Source organism: Mustela nigripes, chromosome 1 (assembly GCF_022355385.1).
Source record: "Mustela nigripes isolate SB6536 chromosome 1, MUSNIG.SB6536, whole genome shotgun sequence".
Lineage (NCBI taxonomy): Eukaryota > Metazoa > Chordata > Mammalia > Carnivora > Mustelidae > Mustela > Mustela nigripes.
Genome location: NC_081557.1, coordinates 53,382,302 through 53,406,194, shown reverse-complemented (window position 1 = coordinate 53,406,194; position 23,893 = coordinate 53,382,302). Strand labels below are relative to the sequence as shown.

At 46.6% G+C, this 23,893-nt stretch overlaps 1 protein-coding gene and 1 long non-coding RNA gene across 3 annotated transcripts; one reads left to right on the top strand and one right to left on the bottom strand.

Moving 5' to 3' along the window:
• Positions 1-1,145: 1,145 nt before the first annotated feature.
• On the bottom strand, positions 1,146-8,335 carry LOC132024738 (uncharacterized). Its single transcript, XR_009406296.1, has 5 exons — positions 7,860-8,335; positions 5,999-6,063; positions 5,559-5,683; positions 3,982-4,191; positions 1,146-2,578 (listed from the first exon to the last, which is right to left on the bottom strand). It is a non-coding gene; the product is annotated as an uncharacterized LOC132024738 (long non-coding RNA).
• Positions 5,588-20,563, top strand: KCTD14 (potassium channel tetramerization domain containing 14). Of its 2 annotated transcripts, none has more exons than XM_059411677.1 (2): positions 5,588-5,677; positions 19,634-20,563. In XM_059411677.1, exons 1-2 carry the CDS (start codon positions 5,624-5,626, stop codon positions 20,300-20,302), a joined length of 723 nt encoding a protein of 240 aa, XP_059267660.1. In that variant the 5' UTR covers positions 5,588-5,623; the 3' UTR covers positions 20,303-20,563. The 2 variants fall into 2 exon arrangements, with proteins under 2 accessions (XP_059267660.1, XP_059267650.1); XM_059411667.1 differs by lacking the exon at positions 5,588-5,677 and adding an exon at positions 16,069-16,208 and having other exon boundaries at positions 19,634-20,561.
• Positions 20,564-23,893: the final 3,330 nt, after the last annotated feature.

Here is a 23,893-nt window from a genome sequence, read left to right as displayed (position 1 = left end):
CTTTGCGGCCTCGGCTGAAATTCTGAGGTGACTGGGACATTCTTTGTGGACACTTTATTTCTTTCCAGGCTTTGCCCCAGAGAAGGGTCTCTAACCTCAGCTCAGAAAAGGCCCCATCAGATGGTCACTCCCCCAAGGCAGCAGCTCTCCCAAGGCCAGCTGCATTTCAGCTCCTGGGCTTTACAGATACTTCCCTAACCTCATGCTTTCTCTCTAACCTTTGCCTTTCCTTTCACCAAAAGAGTTCTATCTCCACTTCTCCATTTAACTGACTCCTTGTGGTTTTTGAAGACCAGACCCAAAATGTTACCTCCTCCAGGAAGACTTCCCTGACTGTGACCCCCCTCTACCATGTTTCCACAGGTCTTGTCACAAATAGTGTTTGGTGGTAATTATCTCAATCTATACCTAGCTCCACCCTTGATTCTGAGCTCTTTGAGGACAAGGATGGTATTTGTTTTGTTGAGTATGTTTATACTTTTTGTATGGAAAAATACCCCCCAAAATTCAAAATTACCCATAATCCTACCACTTCTTTTTGATGTAATGGAAAGGACAAAGAATCTCCCTTCTCCTGCCTGTCCTGACAAGCCTAACCTCCAGTGACAACCACTTTTAAGAGGTTTATTGTCTTTCCCTGATCTGCATGTGCATGTACACACACACAATTTAATAATTCTTACTATAAAAAAATAATAATTCTTACTATACTTCTTGGTCCACAATTTCCATTTTCACCGAACAATCAATCTTAAGTATCTTTCCATGTTAGTGCATATGATTCTACCTTATTCTCTTTTTATTGTGTGTGTATATATATATATATATATATATAACATAAAATTTGCCATCTTAACCATGTTTAAGTATACAATTTAGTAACATTAATTACATTCAAAGTATTGTGCAACCATCATTAACTTTCAAAACTTTTCATCACCCCAGACAGGACCTCTGTGCCCATTAAGCAATAACTCCTTGTTTTCTACCCTACAACCCCTGGTAACCTCTAATCACCTTTCTGTCTCGATGAATGCTGCATTCTTTTCTAATGTCTGAATATTATTCCACAGAAAGAGACATCATCTTTTTTTTTTTTAAGATTTTTATTTATTTATTTGACAGAGAGAAATCACAAGTAGACAGAGAAGCAGGCAGAGAGAGAGAGAGGGAAGCAGGCTCCCTCTCAACGCGGAACTCGATCCCAGGACTCTGGGATCACGACCCGATCTGAAGGCAGCAGCTTAACCCACTGAGCCACCCAGGTGCCCCGAGACATCATCTTTTATTTAACCATTGTCGACTAATGGACATTACATTCAGGGTGTTCCCAATTGTTTGATAATACAAACAATGCTGAAAAAAAAAATCCTCGTGCACAATACATGTGGGAATATTTTGTTAGAAGAAAGTCCCAGGAGTGGCTGCTGGAATATAGGGTGTGTGCATTTACAAGTCTAATAGATACTACCAGCTTTTGCATCAAGTATCTTTAACATGAAGATTCCTGACTCCTATCCTTAGTTATTCTGGTTTAATAAAGATGAATTAGGGCCCAGCAACCTGAGTTGTTATAAATATCCTATCTTACCATTATGATGTGAAGCCATGCAATGATGAACATGATTGTAGGGCCCCAGCATCCATCCCTGGGCTGCCTGCAGAGAGGGGGTGTCCTCCCAGGGGCAACATCATAAACTCCAGCACCCCTCCCCACATCCCGCTGCCACCATGCCAAGGCTGTCCCAGTGAGTCATCAGACACAGCATGCTGGCCCCCATGATGCCAAAGAGTCCAAGGGAAGCTTGACTGATGGACAGCCCCTCTCCCAACTTGGAAGTCCTGAGTCACACTGGTTTACCAGGCAGCTCCCCACTCAGGGATCGGTTAGCTTTGCCCTTGTGGGAGGCAAACTCACTGCTCCTTCACATCAAGACCTATCAGGGAAAAGGCTGCTTTATCCCTCCCACCCACAGGGGAAATTATGACTCAGCCAGCAGGAGTGGTGGGTGGAGGACAGAGAACCACGGAGGGGAAAGAGAAAAGAGACAGAGAAAAGGCTGAGTTCCAGGAGGAAGATGAAAAGGTGAGGGAAAACTGTAGAAAGGCAGAGGAAGCAGAGGGAAAAGAGGCAGAGAGAAAGAAGCCCCAAGTCAGAGGGAGACACAGAGTGGAGGCTGGAGGGAGAAGGAGCAAACAAAAGGAAGGAGAGATGGAAAAGGAAGGGAAAGCGAGAAAGAGAGAAGCAGGAGAAAGAAAAGAGAACGTGGAGCAGAAGAGGGGTGGTGTGTGAGCTCTTTAACTGGTATTTCCAACCAACCCAGAAAAAAAATCAGTGCTTCTGCTCTGGATCCCAGGAAGCCATGGGCAGTGGAGGGGACCTACCTGAGGGTCAGGCCCTACCTGCAAAGCCACTCGCATGCTTAGCTTTGGGGTCTGCAGGGTTGACTCTGAACTTGGGGCAAAACGGTGTGTGCCTGGATGGTGGGCACAGCCTCCGTAATCAGTTGGCAACAGATCCTCAAAAAGTGCATATTCCTTGCCCAGTTCTTAGATGTAAAGGATGCTTGTTGCAGTGCTATTTATAGTAAAGGAGAAAAAAAGAAAGAAGGAAGAGATGAAATGTGGCTTGATAGATTTAGGATACATTCATACAACACAAAGGCATGTGGTCATTACAGATGTGGGTCCTGCACAGCCCTTGGGGGATATCCTCACGATCCTGGATAGAAAAAGGGGGGGGGCATTTGTGTTCAAATCAATCATTAGAATGGTATGCTTCAAATCTTACTGGCGGATATGTGTGTGATGAGGGCGGCATAACTCCTGCCCCAACTCAGAGAACGTTGACAGCCTTCTAGGAAGTTCCCTTGCTGTTTAAGGAGCTGGAACTTGTCACCAGAAGCTCAGGCTGACACTCCTGCTGGGTTAAGCTGTAGGAAGTTCTGCTCCCACCCCTTACTAGATGTGCACAGTATCCCCTTCTTTGGATTAAGGTGTCCTGGGGCAGTATGAGAAGGTGGGCACCAGCTGGAGTGCACACACTGGGGCAGACAGCCAGTGAATGGGGAGCTGGATGGGGTGCAGATCATTCCTTTCCAGGAACCTAAGTGCAGAGGTCCTGAGTACAAGGCATGGGAGGTGCTCTTCTTAGTGACAGCAAGCAGTAGCAAACTAGCCCCCTCTGGGCTAGAGGCTGCTGGCATGCCCTAAAAAAGGGATCAGGGAGGAGTAGGAGGGTATCCAAGCTCTCACTCAGACTGTACCAGAGAAGCAGGGCTTCACGAGCTCTCAGGATGGGGGCGGGGGGTGTCTGCTCACCAGAAGCAGGGACCCCAGGACTCAGGAGGTCCCAAGACTTGGGCCACTGCCATTATTACTTCATCTGTGTTACCCTGTCTCTGCTGGGCAGGCTTCTGTCAGAAACTCTGAGATGAGAAGGGTCTCTGGATGAGTTTGTGGGAGTATTGAGGGAGTATTGGGGAACCGTGGGGCAGGAGAGAGTAGCAATGATCTTTTTAAAAATAAGCTTTTTATTGACGTATAACTTATCCACAGAGGAATGCACGCAAGTAATTTTCACAGAAAGTAAACACACCTGTGTAACCATTTCCAGCTCAAGACAAAAAAAAAAACCCACAACAACAACCATGGCTCCGCATCTCAGAAGTCTCCCCTACCTCCATTTGGGTAGCAATGATTGTAAAGAGGGAATCTCCCAGGGCAGGGGAGAAAAGGAAGAAGGAAGGAAAAGACATCGCCTGGGCTGCTGTGTGGTCCTGCAGACTCAGCAGGAGAGGTCCCTGCTTTGTTTGCTTTTGTTTGCACCAGCTAGTGAACTGGCCCTTATGCAGATCTCAGGGACACGCCACACACTTATGGTCCAGACCCCGCCCTCAGGAATTTGGCAAGCAGATGATTAGCCAAGGGCAGCCCTGCAGAGAAAAGCAAAGTACAGGGTGTTTGCAGAGAGTTACAGACCTGATAGGGCCGGGCTGAGCGCAGCAGGCAAACGGGAGTGGATGGTTTGCTGGCTGGATTGGCAGGCTGTGTGCCCAAGAGGGTCAGGGAGTGGCTGGTCCCAGGGAAGTGGCCAAAGCGGACGCTGTTTGCTCCCTGAAGTTTGTTTGTCCAGGAATGATTCACATGAATTCCACGGATCAGTCCCTCCTCTTCGCCCATTGTGAGCACCTGAGTAGGGCACAGAGCTGTGACACCAGGGAAACCTGCATTTGAACCCCGGCTCTAAGCTGCATGGCTTTGGGAAGGTCGCACGTCCTCTGTGACCTCAGGATCCTCACCAGCGAAACAGGACAATAACATGTACTTCCTCAGATTGTTAGGAGGAGAAAATGAGATCGTCCATGACTGCATTGGGCAAGCGCTTCATAAATGTTGGCTCCTTTCCTTTGCCCCTTTTTCGTTTAGCAAATAAGCCTTTGGGACCTAGCGTGAAACAGGCAACTGTGCCAGGCAGGGGAGGAGGGTGGTGAGCAGGACGGATATGGAAACTGGCTGCTTCGTGGAGCTTAGAATCCAACGAGTGGGACACACATTAAATAAATAAACAAACAAGTACTTGGGCATGAGGGAAAAGCACAGGGCGCTATGAAGAAGGATCTCAGAGGGCACCTGCTGGCTCAGTCAGATGAGAAACCAACTCTTGGATTTCAGCTCAGGTTGTGATCTCAGGGCGGTGAGATGGACCATAGTGTGGGGGCACTCAGCGCAGTCTGCTTGTCCCTCTTCCTCTCACCTCCCCCCCACCTCAAATAAATAAGTAAATAAATAAAATCTTAAAAAAAAGAGTGATCTCGGTGGTGGCTTCCACTGAGTGGTCAAATGGAGTGGTCCCAAACGGCCTCTTGAGGAAGGTGACATTTAAGCTGAGACGTACAGGGTGAGAATGAAGGCCGCGTTTTGGAAATTGGTATCGTAAGAGGTTAAAAGGCATGGGGTTAGATCCAGATGGATGTGGGTTCCAAATCTGGGGTCCCCTGCTACTCAGCTGTGAGACGCTGGGTGAGTCCCTTTCCCATCTGGGGCCTCTGTTTTGTCTTCTGTAAGGTATGGCTGAAAGTGCCTGGTTCACAGACTTGTGAGGACCAACCCAGTCGTGGAGAGAAGGTGTCCTGCATGGAGCCTGGCGCATGGTGGACTCCCAGTAAAATCAGTCCCCTTCCTGTCCCAGCTCACGTGACGGCACAGCAACAGTACAGGCACGCGGGAGCGCACGTGTGGGCACACGCATGCACACACACACACACTCAAGAACACTCAGAGGCAGGACACATACGAGCTCCCTGGAGCTGCATATTTGAGGTGAGTTTAATAGCGGCTGTCTTTATAAAGGAGGAGTGGTTCATCCCCCTAGGGCTGTTAGCAGGAGGGAGCCTGCAGAGGGGGAGGGAGGCGGCAGTTACCAGAACCCCAGAGACTAGCTGTGTGGTCTGGGCGCCTGAGGAGCTGGGACCTTCAGACCGGGAGCCCCTGGCTTTCAGGCACTGGATGGGGAGGGGACTGAGGGAGGAAGGACTCTGACCTTGGCCTCCTCTTACCTTCTGATGTCCCGCTAGGCCTCCCGCGGGACGAACACGCATGGGATCCAGAGGGATGAGAGCCTATGGATGTGAACCCTGAAGATCAGCATCCAGAGTGCAGACCAAGGAAGGATGAGGTAAATCTGGAGAAACAAATGGCAGAGATAGAGCACGGGATCCAGACATTAACATCAAGACGTTGACATTTGCACACGTTAACATCAAGGGCAGGACTTAAACCCAGGTCACATGATCTGCCCTCTATAGGACTTGTTTTTGTTGTTGTTGTTGTTGTTTTAAGTTTTACTTTATTTACATGTTTAAGTGATCTCTACACTCAGTGTAGGGCTTGAACTCATGCATGTTCCTCCTACTAAGCCAGCTGGACCCCCCATGGACTTGTTTTTAAACAACAACAGGGTATTTCAGTCGATTAAGTGTCCAATTTTTGGTCTCACCTCAGGTCTTGATCTTGGGGCCATGAGTTCAAGCCCCACGTTGGGCTTCATGCTGGGTGTAGAGCCTATTTAAAATAAAGTTTAATTTAATTTAAAAAAGAAAAAAGAAAAACAAGAAACACCTCTAGAGAATGTTTGGAAGGAAGAAAGGATGGAAGAAAGGAGAAAGGGGGGAAAGCGGACAGACATCTACACAGTAAGAAATTAAGACAGTATGAAAGAATATACAATGAAAAGTAGTTTTCCACCCATGGCAGATTCCTAGTCTTCTCCTGAGAGGGAAGGATGACCATGTCTCCTGTATATCCTTTTGGAAATTATCAATGCAAATGCAGGAGTGCATGTATCTACAAGGTCTGCCTCATTTTTTGTAGCGGATGTAGAGTATTCTAGAATGTGGATGTATTCTAATTTATTCAACTAGTCCCCAAGTGATGGACATTTAGGCTGTTTCTATTCTAGGTTTTTGCTTCTTTAAACAGTGCTGCAGTGAACATCTTTGCACACACACTTCGCACACACGCATCTTTCAACACCTGTGCTCTAGAGGCTGCTCCAAAGAGTGGAAGCGGCACCCCCATGGCTTTAAGGGGTTCATCCCGACATCACTTTCACTAGAAAGAAGCAAGACTCATACTGTTGAAAGGGACCTTAACCATGGTCAAGCCTCACCAACGACTTCACCATTATATGAATGAGGAAACTGAGGCTCCAGGTCTGACGGGAGGCTGGTGGGAGATTTGGACTGGACCCCCATGTGTTCTCACAGGGGCTGTGGGGGCAAGAGGGTGCGGTTGAGAGTTGGGCAGTGCTGTCTCTGGGCCCTGGCCTGCAGGACAAGGAGTGGCAAACACCATGGGCTCTAAAATCAGACTTCTGGATTTGATCCTGGCTTAGAGAAATAGCCTTTCTAAATTAAGATTTTCTCTCTTGGAAAATCGGGATCATGTTACTCTTCCTTTAGTCTTCCCCACAGGGTTGCAGTGAGATAAAAGAAACAATGCCTACAGAACAGAGGTTTCCTTATATTACCGACTCCCCACTCTGGGCATCTTGGTTCCTGCTCCTTGCATGGGGCATCTTTTGGGTTAAAAGCCCATGAGTTGTTGAACTCGGGGCACACTTGGCCTCGAGCCATGCTCTGTGTCCCTGCAGTCAAGGCCAAGCTGAGCAAATTCTAACCTCTACCCAGAAGCTCTGGCTGCCGCCTCCCTCCAGAGAGGAGCTTGCTGGGTCTGGGCCAGGTCAGAGGGGAGGGGTTCAAACGGAAGCCCAGCCAACCTTCCTCCCTATACAGATCTCCAGGAGTAGGCGCCTGTGCCTGCCCCATGCTTGGCACTGCCTGTACATTGCCTCCTGGACTCCTCCCGGAAACCCCGTAGGGGCATCACAACTCCCATTTTTGAGGTGAAGAATGTGAGGTTCCCAGAGTTAAAGAGACCTGCTTCTAAGTAAAGAATTCCTTGGACAGAGTTGGAGGGCTTCCCAGGTTGATGGGAGCACATGTCGATTGATTATGAAGTTGGCTCTTGGAGGCACTACTTTTGGGGTTTATGAGTAGCCTTTCCCTCAAGAGGCTGTCTCAGCCAAAGGTGATCAAAAAGGGACACTCCCTCTTCTTTCCTGCTGGATCTCCTTTTTCCGGTCCCTCCCCTAACTTAGCATCTCCCTCCGGCCTCAGGGCCTCAGGGCCCTGGGTGCTCTTCCCTACCCACCCTCCTGCCCCTTCCCCTTCAGACCTCACCCCCGAAGGCTTCACTGCCCTGGGTCCCATGAAGAAGTCCACCATGATCTGTGTGCTCTCATGATTCTATGCTCTTTACTCTCAGAGATCTGTTCACCTGTGTAATCCGATACTTACGTGTGTGGTTATTGATCAGTCCGGCTGACAGTGCGCTCCCTGCTCTTGGCTCTTGTCCTCTGGTTCACTACTCTCTTCCCAGGGCCTGGCACTGTGATCCACACATGGTAGGCCCTCGGGTCTCTATGTCCTTCCTCTCTAAAAGGGAATAACACTACCTGCTACCAGTGCTGTTTTGGAAGATTAAATGGGACAAAGCTCTCCAAGGTGCCTGGCCCAGAGTCAGGCCAGCTGGGCCCAGCCCTGGACCATTCTCTAAGGATTTGAATCTTTCTCAAGCCGGTGGGAAGCAAAGAGAAGGGAAGAGGGTCCTTGTGGGTTCGCAGGGGTCTCCCCTGCGGTGGGTCCCACAAAGGGAGCCTTGTGTGGGACCAGTGGCAGGCTGCCTTGTGGGACAGCTGGGCCCAGGGCTGCCAGGCCTGGGCTGTGCTGGGCTGGGCACTTGGCCACAGACAACCGTCTAAGGACCCTTTCATCTGAGTCCCAGCTGCCACTTGGCTGGCTGGCTCAAAGCCCAGCTGCCTGGAGAGGAGAGGGGCTGGCAGCTTTGTCTCAGGAAGAACAAAGAGTGGGAGGAGTGGGAGGAGGGCAGAGGGAAGCAGTGCTTGCTCTTGGAGTGGGGCCAAAGGGAAACAAGATCCAGTCATAGGCAACACCAAGGGGCTGTTTGAATTCTTTTGTTGCCATAGCATCAAACAAGACAGGATTGCAAAGAGCATCTCAGGCCACATCCCAACACCCACCACGTTAGAGTGGAGAATTAAGGGCCAGAGGGGGGCAGAGACTTGCCTAAGGTGACACTCAAATGGCAGAGCCAGAACTAGAACCCTGGTCTCTTGTCGCCCTAGGCTGAAGGATTCTGAAAGAGCTGCTGCATCCCTGGGAGCCTCAGGGCCCTCACACATGAAGGGGGGGGGGGGCTCAGAGGTAAAGTGGAGGGGCCGATTTCTATTTTGAATGGAGGGTCACATGTCCCCCTGGATATAAAAAGAAGATGAGGTCCGTTTGAGTTGGGCCTCATGAATTGTTTTGCAGAGAGAATGAGCTACAGGGAAAGGCATTCCGAATGGCGGAAACAAAGGCAGGAAGGCAAGGGAGAGCAGGCTCTGTTTCTGGGCAGCTGTGGCTGGGGAAGAAACAGGAAATGAAGTTAAAATCTCAGGCTGCTTGGTCATGTTAGAGGCACCCCTTGTCCCTCCGAGTGTCCAGCCCTCCTTTCTGGGGTAATGACCCTTCAGAACTCAGTGTCCCCATGGACTCATCCTGGCTCATGAGGCTGATCAGCCTGCTGGGACGAGATGGACTAGGCAAGGGTAAGTGGGCATGGGGGCTGTGCGGAGCCTGTGGTCAGCTCTCCACCCAGACAAGGTGGGCAGCGAAGCCTGCCTTGAGGAGATCACAGCAGCCTCCCCATGCTCGGTCCCATCTGCAGAGTCATAGTGTTCAAGGTACACACTCTACCCAGGATCTTAGCTCCCTTGTGCTGTTATACCCCAAACATAAACGGTGTGGCTTATAAACAACAAGCATTCTTTTTCACAGCTCTGGAGGTTAGGAAGTGCAAAATCATGCTGCTGGTAGATTTGGTGTCTGCTGAGAGCCCGCTTCCTGGTTCATAGATGGCCCTCTTCTCATGGTGTCCTCCTACAGCAGAAGGAAGGAGCTAGCAAACTGTCTGGGGGTCTTTTCTTTATAAAAGCACAAATCCCATGCTTGAGGGCTCCGGCCTCATGACCTATTCACTTCCCAAAAGTCCCACTTCCTCATACCATTATATTGGGCTCTAGGTTTCAACATACGAATTTTGGGGGAGCATGAACCAAATTGCTTGTTCAAACTGTATCAACCTGACATAAAGCAAATCTTTATAGTCCCGGAAAGAGAATTTTTGGTGAGAAAGACATGGAGTCAGCTTGACTCTGCCAGTTACTAGCTGTTCACTTTAAGCTGTTCACTTAACCTCTCTGAGCCATAGTTCCCTCATCTGTGGAATAATTCTAACTGCTTGGATGGATTTATACATGTTTCTATGGTCAGTGTAGGTACTCAGCACATGATTATTGCCTGTCCGTTTCCCTCCTTCATCTGGCACAGCTGACCCCTCTGCTGGGAAGAGTGTCACAGAGTCCTCTCTCAACAAACCTCTCCCTCCTTCAAGACCCAGCTGCCATGCTACCTCTTCCATGAAGACTTCCCAGATCTCCCAAATAGAAAAGCTGACTTCTTCCAGGAATGCCTTGTGCTTGTCTTATGTTGTCTTGTCTTTTTTCTTCATTTTTCTCTTTTATCCTTTTTCATGCTCACTGCAACTAATGACATAATGCAACGATTAATAAAAAAAAAATCAGTAGGGACGCCTGGGTGGTTCAGTGGGTTAAAGCCTCTGCCTTCGGCTCAGGTCACGATCCCAGAATCCTGGGATCGAGCCCCACATCGGGCTGGGCTCTCTGCTTGGCGGTGGGCCTGCTTCCCACCCCCCCACCCCCGTCTCTGCCTGCCTCTCTGCCTACTTGTGATCGCTGTCAAATAAATAAATAAAATCTTTAAAAAGAATAAATAATCTCCCCTGTCCATTTCTTTCTTTCATTTTTTTAAAATTAAGATTTGTTAATTTATTTGAGAGAGAGGGAGAGAGCTTGCCTGGAGGCATGCATAGGTGGGGGAGGGGCAATGGGCAAGGGAAAAAGAGGATCTCAAGCAGACTCCCTCCTGAGCACAGAGCCTGACGTGGGGGTTGATAACAGGACCATTAGGGTCCCTGAGCCAAAATCCAGAGTCAGATGCTTAACCGACTGAGCTACCCAGGAGCCCCTCCCTTGTCAATTTCTACCACCACCTCACTGATGAACCGATGATAACATCCAGTGAGCATTATTCTACACCCTTCCCATTATGCTGACATATAAATTTATCTAAGAAGAGGTTTCTTGTGTTTGTTTTTACACAAATAGATTCCCACTGTATACACTGCTCTGATGTTTATTTTTAATCACTTAATAAATCATGGGTGAATGAATATAAATCTTCCATTCTCTCTCTCTCTCTCTCTCTCTTTTTTTTTTTGTAGCTAATAAAATCCTTTGTATCCAGGGGTGCCTGGGAGGCTCAGTTGGTCGAGTGACCAACTCTTGGGTTGTGGGATCAAGCCCCATATTGTGCTCTGTGCTTACCAGGGAGTCTATTTGAAGATTCTTTCCCTCTGCCTCTCCCCCTACTTGCATGCACTCTCTCTCTAATAAATAAATCTTAAAAAAAAAAAAAAAAGTTGTATCCAGATGTAATTTCCACTGTATAGATTCTATCAGATAACTAAGGATTTGTTTGTTTGTTTCGGACTTTTTTATTAAGTTTTTTATTTTAATTCCTGTATACTTAACATACAGTGTTATAATAGTTTCAGGTGTACCACATAGTGATTGAACAATTCTATACATTACTCAGTGCTCATCATAAATGTACCCTTTAATTCCCATCATCTATGTTACCCATCATCCCACCCACCTCCCCTCTGGTAACCATCGGTTTGTTCTTTATAGTTAAGATTCTGCTTTTTTATTTCTCTCTCTCTTTTTCCTTTACTCATTTGTTTTCTTTCTTAAATTCCACATATGAGTGAGATTATATGGTATTTGTCTTTCTCTCACTGACTTGTTTCACTTAGCATTACACTCTCCAGCTCTATCCATGTCTTTGCAAATGGCAAGATTTCATTTTTTTTTATGACTGAACAATATTCCGTTGTACACCACATCTTCTTTATCCATTCATCCATAGATGGACATTTGGGCTGTTTCCATAATCTGGATAGTGTAAATAATGCTGCAATAAACATAGAGGTTCATGTATCCCTTTGAATTAGTGTTTTATATTTTGGGTACCCATTAGTGCAATTACTGGATCATAGGGTAGTTCCATGTTTAGCTCTTTTTTCAAAAAATATTTTATTTTTAACCCACTGAGCCACCTGGGCACCCCCCCAAAATATTTTATTTTTAAGTAATCTCCACACCTAATATGGGGCTCCAACTCACAACCCTCAGATCAAGAGCTACATGCTCTACTGACTGAGTTAGCAAGGAGCCCCCTATATTTAACTTTTTAGAGTACCTCCATACTCTTCCAGATTGGCTGCACCAGTTTGCATTCCCACCAATGGTGCAGGAGGGTTTCTTTTTCTCCACATCCTCGTCAACACTTGTTGTTTCTTGTGTTGTTGATTTTAGCCATTCCAACAGATGTGAGGTTATATCTTGTGGTTTTGATTTGCATTTCCCTGATGGTAAGTGATGATGAACAACATCTTCTTATGTGTCTGTTGGCCATCTGAATGTCTTCTTTGGGGAAATGTCTGTTCATGTTGTCTGTCCACTTTTTAATTGTTTATTAAATTTAATTATTTAATTGTTATTTGTTTTTTGGAGGTATTGAGTTGTATCAGCTTTTTAAAATTTTTTATTTTTTTATTAATATATAATGTGTTATTAGCCCCAGGGATACAGGTCTGTGAATCATCAGGTTTACACACTTCACAGCACTCACCATAGCACATACCTTCCCCAATGTCCATAACCCAACAACCCTCTCCTTCCCCCCCTCCTCCTGGGAACCCTCAGTTTGTTTTGTGAGATTAAGAATCTCTTATGGTTTGTCTCCCTCCCAATCCTATCTTGTTTCATGTATTCCTTTCCTACCCCCCAAAGACTCCATGTTGCCTTTCAACTTCCTCATATCAGGGAGATCATATGATAATTGTCTCTCTCTGATTGACCTATTTCGCTCAGCATAATACCCTCTAAGTTGTCGTCGCAAATGGCAAGATTTTATTTCTTTTGATGGCTGCATAGTATTTCATTGTATATATATACACACCACATCTTCTGTGTCCATTCATCTGTTGATGGACATCTAGGTTCTTTCCATAGTTTGGATATTGTGGACATTGCTGCTATAAACATTCGGGTGCACGTGCCCCTTTGGATAACTACATTTGTATCTTTAGGGTAAATACCCAGTAGTGCGATTGCTGGGTCGTAGGGTAGCTCTATTTTCAAGTTGTATCAGTTTTTATGTATTTTGGATACTAACCCTTTATTGGATATGTCATATCTTCTCTCATTCAGTAGCTTGTCTTTTAGTTTTTTTGTTGATTGTTTCCTTTCCTGTTCAGCTTTTAATTTTGATGTAGTCCCAATAGTTCATTTTTGCTTTTGTATCCCTTGCCTCAGGAGACATATCTCGAAAAATGTTGTGACATCTGCTGTCACAGAAAATAGTATCTGTGCTCTCTTCAAGGATGTGTACAGTTTTAGGTCTCTATTTTGGTCTTCGATCCATTTTGAGTTTTTGTTTATGGTGTAAGAAAGTGATCCATTTTCACTTTTTTGCATGTGGCTGTCCAGTTTTCCCAACACCATTTGTTGAAGAGACTGTTTCCCATTGCATATTCTTTCCTCTTTTGTTGAAGATTAATTGGTCATACAATTATAGGTTTATTTTGGGGCTTTCTATTCTGTTCCAAGATCTGCCTTATTCCTTTTCATAGTTGCATAGTATTCCAAGGCATCAACAAATAAAAAATCATGGTTTATTTAATGGTACCTCTAAGTTTCTTATTTTTGTCATCACAAACAAAACAGTGATAAACATATTTGTTCATATCCTTTCAGAGCAGTGATTTCTTTTTTTTCCTCTTTTTTTTTTTTTTAACAGTGATTGTATTTCAATTGGTAAGATGCTCAAAAGTGGGACTATTGGATCAAATGGTACCTGCATTATTTTATTTTAGTAGATATGACCATATTATTTTCTTAAATGATCACAGCAGTTCACACTCCAATATGCAAAGTTGGAGGTGCTGTTTTCCTGTATCCTTACCACCTCTAGCATATTGTTATTCTTCTCAACATTTGCCAAAATGATGGAATGAAAACAGCACAGTATTGCTCCTTGGATTGCATTTTCTCAACCCCTGCTCAATTACAGTAACCTCAGTTCAGTTATTTTATTTTTCATTTCTGGAAGGTCTATTTGGCTTTTTTCAAATCTGCCTGGTAATTTTTGATCATATCTTCTTGGTCTTTGTTCATGTTCTACATAACCCTTATATTTATTTAAGCACATTAAACACTTATTTTATATTCTGTATCCAGTAATCTCAATATCTGAGTTGCTTGTGGATCTGCTGACTCTTGCTCATGGTATCTCGTTTCCTTTTGTATTTCAGGATTTCATATTGTGAGCTTGCATTTACTGGACTGCGTGGGTTCTTTCAAGTTTGGTGTGACTGGACTTTCCTCCAGGAAGGGTTTTCATTTTCTTTGTCAGGCATCTGAGGAAACTACCAACCTAGGTCCATTTATTTTATTTTATTTTATTTTAAGATTTTATTTATTTATTTGACAGATAGAGATCACAAGTAGGCTGAGAGGCAAGCAAAGAGAGAGAGAGAGAGAGAGGAGGAAGCAGGCTCCCTACTGAGCAGAGAGCCCGATGTGGGGCTTGATCCCAGGACCTTGGGATCATGACCGGAGCCAAAGGCAGAGGCTTTAACCCACTGAGCCACCCCGGTGCCCCACCTAGGTCCATTTAAATTAAATTCCTAGCTGATGTTGCTGTTTCTTTTCTTTTCTTTCTTTTTTTTTTTTTTAAAGATTTTTATTTATTTATTTGACAGAGACAGATCACAAGTAGGCAGAGAGGCAGGCAGAGAAAGAGAGAGAGAGGAGGAAGCAGGCTCCCTGCTGAGCAGAGAGCCCCATGTGGGGCTTGATCCCAGGACCCTGAGATCATGACCTGAGCCGAAGGCAGTGGCTTAACCCACTGAGCCACCCAGGCGCCCAATGTTGCTGTTTCTGATCATTTAAGAAAGTGAATATTTGGGGTGCCTGGATGGCTCAGTCAGTTAAGTGTCTGCCTTTGGCTCAGGTCATGATCTCACAGTCCTGGGATTGAGCCCCATGTTAGGCTCTTTGCTCAGTGGGGAGTCTGCTCCTCCCTCCCCCATCATGCCTTCTCTCCCTATCTTTCTCTTTCTCAAATAAATGAATAAAATCTTAAAAAAAAATAAAGTGAATATTTGGGTCCCAGATCCATTTAAGCTCTAGCCTATAGTCAGACCTTTTCAGGAAGATTTTTCTCCACCCAGAACCAAGGAATAAGACAAGCACAGCATTCCCCTTTGAGTGGAGGATTGTTTAATTTACCTTGATCCAATGTCCTACGCTGTGAGTGGCCCAGACTTTGTCTCCTACTTTCTCTCTCTCTTTTTTTGGGGGGGGGGGGTTGCGTTATGCGCTTCACAAATACTGCATTTTTTACAAACTGAAGTTTTGTGGCAACCCTATGTCAAGCAAGTCTATCAGCACCATTTTTCTTCCTTCCTTCCTTCTTTTTTTCCCAAAAAGATCACCAAACCCTGGGATCATGACCCCAGCTGAAAGCAGACTCCCAACTGACTGAACCGCTCAGGTGCCTCCCAGATTTTCCTTGTTTTAATGACGCCAACAGTTTTAAGGATTATTAGTCAGGTATATTGAGGAAAGTCATTCTATTGGAATTTGTTAGATGTTTTTCTCATGATTAGATTGGGATTATGGGTTTTGGGTAGAAGATCACAGAAGTAAAGTGCCATTTTCATCACATCGTTCCAAAGGTATTTACTATCATCTTGATGTTGACCTTGATTACCTGGCTGAGGTAGGGTTTGTCAAGTTTTTGTTTCTGTTCCACCCCCCCCCCTTCCTTTCCATGCTCTCCTCTTTGGAAGAAAGTCACTATGCATGACCATACTTTAGGAGTGAGGAATTATGCTCCCCCTCTTAGGGTCATGTTTTAACAAGCAAAATAACCCACACGACAGGTATCTTAGCTCTTTGCATCAATGGTCATGCCTTGAGCTTTTAGCAGCTGATCTTAAGTGGAAACATATTCTGCACTGGCCACCCTCTCTCTTGGAGCCTCACTTTCCTCATTTGTGAAGTTAGGGTTATTGATCCTTCGCCCCTAGAACTGTAGAGAGTAGAAAGTCTCCTGCTGTCGGTGTCAATTCCCTCTGCCTCCGGCTTTTGGCTATCTGGGAGCCCCCTCCCAGAGAGGGTCAGTGATGACCTAAGGTCTTACAGCATGCTTGGCAGAGCCAAAGTCAACCCCGGGCTCTAACCACACCCTGGGTCCACTTTGCCCCACCCGGGGGCGTGGAGCAAAGGTGTACTTCCGCCAGCCAGCCGTAGGTACCTCACACGTGGCGAGTCTGGGTGCCCAGCCACCTGCAGGACCAGAATGATGAGTCTGAGCTCGGGATCCCGCTCTCTGCGGTCCAACCAGGCCTCCCCCTCCACTGGCCCGTCAGGGGTGAGTGCGCAGCCGCGAGGGCGGCTCAGTCCTTGCTCTTCTGCCTTCTTTCACTCTTTTCAGTGTCCGTACGTCCCTTCCTCAGGGTCTGAGTCCCCTAGCTTCTGGCGCGCCCCTGGCTGGGTGCTCTCCTCCCCTAGCTAGTTCTGGCTTTGATCTCTCCTTCTGCCCGTTCCCTGCCTGGCTCGGTCCAGCCTCTCCTCCTTGCCCTCTTTTCTGCCTGGCCGCTTTTATCTCTCCTTCTCTGTTCAGTCTTTGTGTCAGCTGTTTTCTTTGTGTCTCCCCTCAGTCCCTGGGCTTGTCCTAGTCCACCGCTCTTCCGCTGCCCCTCCTCCTCCCGTGTATGAGAGCAGAAGACCCGACGGAAGGCTTCGGGGCTCTCATTCCCTCACCCACCACACCTAGGCTGCCCCTGCCCTTTGGCAGGGTCCTGAGTCGCCTGCCTGCCTTCCCCCTCCCAGGGCTTGGTTGAGGGGAGTTTGCGGGGAGGATCCGGAAAAGACCCAATGCGCTCCAGGAGCAGAACATTCTAATCTCTCCTGGGCTGAGTGCCCTCCGGAAGACTCGTAGGAAAGCAGAGCAGATCCAGCAGGGGGAGACGGTGGCTCTTTCCCCTAGGGCAGTGATAAATGTCATTGTCACCTGCTCCGTGGCAGGGCCGCCCTAGGGGCTCAGTATATGTCAGAACGAATTACTGAGCAAGAGAGGGAGCCAGCAGGGAGCGTGATGCCAGGTAGGGACAGACTGGCTTTTATCAGAATACCAGGCGCTCCTGTAATCAGTGCATCAGGTAAACTCCAGCTTAATACATGGACATTTACGTAGCATCCTGGTGTGCTGGGCCCTGCAGTAGGTATTGGTAATACAGAGAGGAATTGGGGATAGTCATCCCTTAGGGATCTCATGGTCTAGCGGGGGATACGGATGAACAAATGGAATTACAGGGCTCTGTAGAATCACAAGGAGACAACCCATCTAGAAAGATTTCTGGAGGAATTAACTTGAAGGATGAGTGGCCTAAGCAAAGCAAGTGTGGGCAGCAAATGAGTCAAGTCCTGTAGGCATGGGGGACCAGCCTGCTCTGGATGGGTGGGGGCAGAGTGTATCTGGTAGTTGATTTTGCCAGGGCTGCAAAGGGCCTTGTAAACCTTATTAAAGGGTTTAGAGTTTATCTGGAAGGGGATACAAAGTGCCCAAAGTGTTTAAAGCAGGGTGTGAGCAGATCAGATTTCCACTTCAGAAGAATGACTCTGGCTTCAAAGCAAAGATTGGATTGGGGAAGGGGCATGGGACCATGGAATTGACCAGAACTGAGAATCACCAGGACTTGATTCTGACAGCAGCCAAACAATACAGCCTGCGGGCCTGCCTTGAGAAAAATAAATGAGAACCTGTGACTTCCTCTTTCTCCCCTAAACCTCAGGGCCCCTTGGCAGGCTGTTCGGTTAACCCTGAGTTGGCTCTGTGAAGCGGGCAGTTAAACGCAAAGCAGTTTGGCTGCTGTCAGAAAGCATCCTCTTGGTCTCCCTTCTCTACTCTAACCGGCAGAACTGTCCACCCCCAGCTGTTGCCATGGCAACTTAGCTCTTTCCCCACCCCCACCCCCCAGCTGTTTGGCTGCCCCTGGCTCTCTTTATTCCAGTACTTTAACCTTAGAGGTAGAGCCCACACTCAAGTTGAGAATGAAGTCACACCTAAATGAGAACCCAGGGCATGTCTAAACCCTGTCACTACTCCTGGCTCTGCAGTGACTTGTGGCTGAATCTCCAGGATGGAAATGCAGCCTTCCCTCTGACGCCACCCTCATCTTTTCTGTGGCTGCAGTCATCACACTTGCTTGGAAACCCTCCTTGACAACCTCCAGCACACACCAATCCACACGGAGAGCCTTTGAGTCTCCCCTCTGGGCGCCTGCACATTTAAGCCCTCTGTTTCCCTCTTTCCTCTGTGAGCTCCGTGAGAGCAGGGGGCAGGGACCGTGTCCTCTTCCTCTGCTCAAGAGGAGGCTTGAATGTAATAGGCCCTCTATGTTTTTTGGAATGAATGAGTAACTAAGGGAATGAAGAGTGGAGGTTTTAAAGGTTGAAAACTGGCTGATGTAATGACCAAGAGGACATGCTTCGGGGTAATGTGGCCCCGAGTTTAAGTTCTGACATCATCACTTAATAGCTGGTTGCTTTTAGGCAATTTACTTCAGCTCCTTAATCCTCCATTTCTTCGTCTGTAAAATGAGGATTTAATTCATTCTTCATAGGATTGCTGTGAGGATTGAATTAGAGGTTGAATGTAAAGTGCTCTGGACAGTTACTAGACTAGGAGGAAAGAGACTGTCCCACTTGCTCCTCAGTGTTCCAGTACCTGGCACACGCGTATTTTATGGATGGAGAGAGTCAATTTTTATTTATTTATTTATTAAGATTTTATTTATTTATTTGACAGAGATCACAAGTAAGCCTAGAGGCAGGCAGAGAGAGAGAGAGGGAGGGAAGCAGGCTCCCCACTGAGCAGAAAGCACGATGTGGGGCTCAATCCCAGGACCCTGGGATCATAACCCAAGCCGAAAACAGAGGCTTTAACCCACTGACCCACCCAGGCGCCCAGAGTGAGTCAATTTTAGATAACAAAAGTTATTCAGGAAGTTGGTTTATAAGGCTAACAACTAGTGTATCACCTCACATGTAATAATCTTCTGTTATTTTTGTTAGGTCTGCTGGCAGCACTCAGTGTTCCCCAAATGCAACCTGACTCTCAGTCCGTTCTCATGTCTCCCTCGCACTGGCCTGTGGGCATCTCCAGGTGGGCACCATGTGGGTCTTCACCACATCCTTAGTGCTCAGCTCAAGGTGCTGCATAGAGAAGAGGCCTCTAAAAATTCTGCAGGCCAGCTAAACCTAACTTCCATTGGTACCACACTATACAGTTTATGAGGCAGTTTTATACCCATTGTTCCTGTTACTGACCTTTTCAGCACCAAGGATATTCCTGTTATTTAATAGCCACCAGGACCGTATTTTGAAAGATGTCTATCATGCAAATATCCCCAACTCTCACCACAGATTATGGACACACAGTAAGTACCCAAGAAATGCCCAAATGCTTCCCAAATGAACACACCTATGGCTTCTTAGCCTCTCTGAAATCGGAATACTCCCCCCACCCCTTAACTATATCTTAGATCTGAGCTTCCAGCCTTGGGAACTTCTGACTTCACAACAGCTCCATATTTCCATTTTATAAATGAAGAAATAGGCATAGGGAGGGGAAAAGCTCTGCCAAAGGCCACAGGTTTTGCAAGTGTTGTCACTGGGACTTGCTTCCATAGCAGCCTCCTGGACTAATATTCTATAATATTCTATGGATGAAAATAAGCCATAAGCTCCCTAGAGGTGACACTACCATTCCACTCTGCCTTCTTGTGCCCTCAGGGATCTCCTGTCCTAGAGCTTAACGTGGGAGGCGAATTGTACACCACCACCGTGGGCACCCTGAGAAAGCTCCCGGGTTCAAAGCTGGCAGAGATGTTCTCCAGCTCCACTAAGGCCTACACGGATGCAGAGGGCCGCTTCTTCATCGATCGCCCCGGCACCTATTTCGGACCCATCCTGGACTACCTGCGCAGCGACCGGCTGCCCACACACCACATCCCGGAGGTGTACCGCGAGGCGCAGTTTTATGAAATCAAGCCTCTGGTCAAGCTCTTGGAGGACACGCCGCAGATCTTCGGTGAGCAGGTGGCCCGGAGGCAGTTCTTGCTGCGGGTGCCGGGCTACAGCGAGAACCTGGAGCTCATGGTGCGCCTGGCGCGCGCCGAGGCGGTGGCGGCTCGCAGTTCCGCGGTGCTGGTGTGCGCGGTGCGCACTGAAGAAGACGCGGTGCTCTGCGCGGATGCCCTGCGGATTCTGGAGGCCGAAAAGAGGTCGGTGGTTAAGTTCGGCCCCTGGAAGGCGGCCCCACAGGTCAAGGACCTCCTCGACTGCGTGAAGATGGACATTACGGCCCAGGGGTACCAGGTACACTATGAACAGTTCTCGGAGAGGACGTTACGGACCAAGCACTTGGGTTACTTTTACACATTCGTCTTCATCTGGTGGTGATCCCCTGGGGAGCGGGGGGGGGGGGGGGGGGGGGGGAACACAGTTTATTTCAGGTTCTGGTGCGACTTATGAAATTAAAAGTTGCCTTCAAGGGCGCCTGGGTGGCTCAGTGGGTTAAGCCGCTGCCTTCGGCTCAGGTCATGATCTCAGGGTCCTGGGATCGAGTCCCGCATCGGGCTCTCTGCTCAGCAGGGAGCCTGCTTCCTCCTCTCTCTCTCTGCCTGCCTCTCTGCCTGCTTGTGATCTCTCTCTGTCAAATAAATAAATAAAATCTTTTAAAAAAAAAAAAGTTGCCTTCAAAATTCGTCTTACTTGGGGCACCTGAGTGGCTCAGTGGATTAAGCCTCTGCCTTCGGCTCAGGTCATGATCCCAAGATCCTGGGATCGAGCCCCACATCGGGCTCTCTGCTCAGCAACGAGCCTGATTTCCCCCCCCCCTCTCTCTCTGCCTGCCTCTCTGCGTACTTCGATCTCTCTGTCAAATAAATTTTAAAAAATATTCGTCTTACATTAATTAAAAGAAAAATCAAACAACTCCCCCTTACCCCCGAATAATTATTTCCCTGTTGAGGACTTTCTACTCATTGCAGCTGATTCCACTGTGCCTAGTGAGGTGCAGCTGCGGCCTCTTTAAAGCCTCCCCTACCTGTCAGATCCTTCCCTTCAAGTCCAAATGGCAAGGCTGAGATGAGTTGGAATGTTTCAACAATACTTTGACTGGAGATGGCAGATGATAACAGGAAGGTAACAGAGTACCATGAATCTAGATAAAATGATCTGAAAATGTAGTCTACCCAGGCTTGGCGTGTGGTCCAATCCTCTCGCCCAGTTAATATGCCTTAATGAGGAAGATGCCAAGTTCATACCTGTAGTAGATGCCACTCACATCTCCTTTCCCAGGTGCTATGAGTGTTGACTTCTAAAGCCTCACAGCTGTCTTTTTCTCTAGGACAAGTATGGTCCCTGGACCAGCAGCATCAGCAATACATGGGAACTTCTTAGAAATACAAATTCTCAGATGTATCCAATCAGACACTCTGAGAGTTGACCCAATAGTCTGTTTTAATAAGCACCCCCCCCCCCCGTGATTCTGATGTACCCTAACTTTGAGGCCTGCTCTAAAAAAGAATTGCCATCTTGCTTGTGGGGAGGTATGGAAGACTGAGCCCTCACCTCAAGGAGGAATCAACTCTGGTGCAGCTTGTGTTCTGGTGCTCCTTGTGGGATCAGGCTGGAGTCAGTCTTCATCTGACACCATATTCTTACTCAGCATTCTACCTCTGCTGTATACCCTACTTTTCTCACTCTCCATCCCCTGAGAGCACATCCTCAATAAACCACTGGCACAGGAGTCTCTGTTTCAGGTTGTGCTTCTGAACCAAAGACAGTAATAATGCAACTCTAAGGAGGACACAGTAGACATCATCCTTCTCTAAGTCCAGGTCTGGGATAGATGGCCCCTTCCCCGTCCTGCCTAGTAAGGTGACCAGCCATCCTCATTTCCCTGGGACTGAAGACCAAGGTTAATTTCCAAGGTTTGAGACATTATTGCTGTCAGGGAGTTTCAGATTTAAACACAGAATTGCTCAGAACAATCATTTCCAATGAGCGTAATAATTCAATAACCACATATGCTTGTATATTTTTTGTTTTCAAAACATTTTTCATGTTTTCCTTTTAGTATTTAATATGGCCAACAATTTTAAGTGAAAAAAATCCTGAATGTCTATTTGACCTTTTTATCATGAACCAATTCAACATTATTTATCAAGAACCTGAAAAAAAGTTTATACTCTTTGATTAGGAATCACATTTATGAGATTAGATTACCAGGAGACACTCTGTTCTGTAAGATCTAAATAGGATTGCTTAAAGTCTCAATTTTGCAAATTATGTAAAGGTCTGCGTCCTCCTCAAGATTTCTGTACGGTTCCCAGATAGCTCGTTGTCTTCTGGTCAATCCTGGTTCTTTGCTCCTGCTGGATTCATGGATCATCTAGATGTCCTGAGCTTGTTTACCACTGTTCTACACAATGCTCACCCAGATGGAACACACACATCTTTTTCCGAATTTTTACAAATGCCACTCCCATGAGCTATTTGTGCACACAGTTGACTGTGGCAAGTATAGGCACATAAAGGAGAGAGAGTTTATCAGACAGAAATGCAAATAACTTCAAATTGAGGACTGGTCTCATCGCTTCTTAAAGTCACCTCCATCACTAGGGGCTTTCTAGCAGACTGTATTTGTTTCCTATTTTTTCTTCCCTCCCTGTTCTTGCCATGCTTCTCTGTAGGTGGGAGTAATCCTCCCATCCCAGTGACTTCACGCTTGGCTTCATGACTTAATCTGGCCAATGGGATATGCAGCAAAGTGACTGTGCCAGTTCTAAACTCGGGCTTTAGAGGCATGCCAAGTTTCCATCAGCCCTCTTGTGCTTTTGTCATTTGCTAAGAGAAGACCACATTCTGGTTATCTACCTCTTTTATTGCTTTGGCTTTAACCTGCAGGCAAGCCCTTAGGATCTGACCTTCTTCGTGAGCCATTTATCAAATTATTTTATTAAATAAAGGCAATTTCAATATCCCCTCCCCATTTCCAATCCATAATACAGTTAACATAACATACTATTTTCATCCCACTTAAATTATAAAAGCTAAACAATGGGAAATAAGTCAAGCATATTATATTACCTTTATATAATGCAATGTTATACAGTGACAAAAATTATATTTATAGAGGTTTAAAATTATTGGGAAGGAGAATACTCATTTAATGCAATGCAATTTAATTTAATCTGTGCTCCAAAAAAAAAGGATTTAAGGTTGTGGGGCTTAAAGGGCTATGAAAAAAAGAAATATCCAAAAAGATACTTTTCCTAATATATTGGGATTAACTACAGAGAATTAGAGTCAGAGGAGGAAAACCTAAAAATGAGTGGTAAATATAACTGTCATTGTAATCCAAAAGAAAACACAAAGACTGAAACCTGTGAGAGTGCCCCACTGAGGCACACTAGTTCATAGCACTCTGCCAGGTTCTCAGGTCTCCATTGTCTTAGAGGACCTCCTTTTTTTTTTTTTAATTCTCTATTTTCCCATTCTTTCCTACTCCCCTCTGCCATCCATTTCTGCTGTGATCAGTGTCCTGGGAAGCTGGTCCTCCCCGTTCCTCTGTTTCCTAGAGTTGGAAAGTCCTAGAGTGGAAGATCAGTGACAAGAAGGCTTGAGGAGGGGCGCCTGGGTGGCTCAGTGGGTTAAGCCGCTGCCTCAGGGTCCTAGGATCGAGTCCCGCATCGGGCTCTCCGCTCAGCGGGGAGCCTGCTTCCCTCTCTCTCTCTCTCTCTCTGGCTGCCTCTCCATCTACTTTCTCTCTGTCAAACTAATAAATAAAATCTTAAAAGAAAAAAAAAAAGAAGGCTTGAGGAGTTGGTGTGTTCTTGAAATGGTGAAAGTATCTGTTATCTGTGTTTCTTACAAATGCCCACCAGAGGGCATCCATTCTAGAAAAGGCTCTAAAAAAATAAATGGACACAATGATAGAACCTATGGATATCAGCCAGCCTCTTTTTCCAGCTCCCCAGTGTTTGT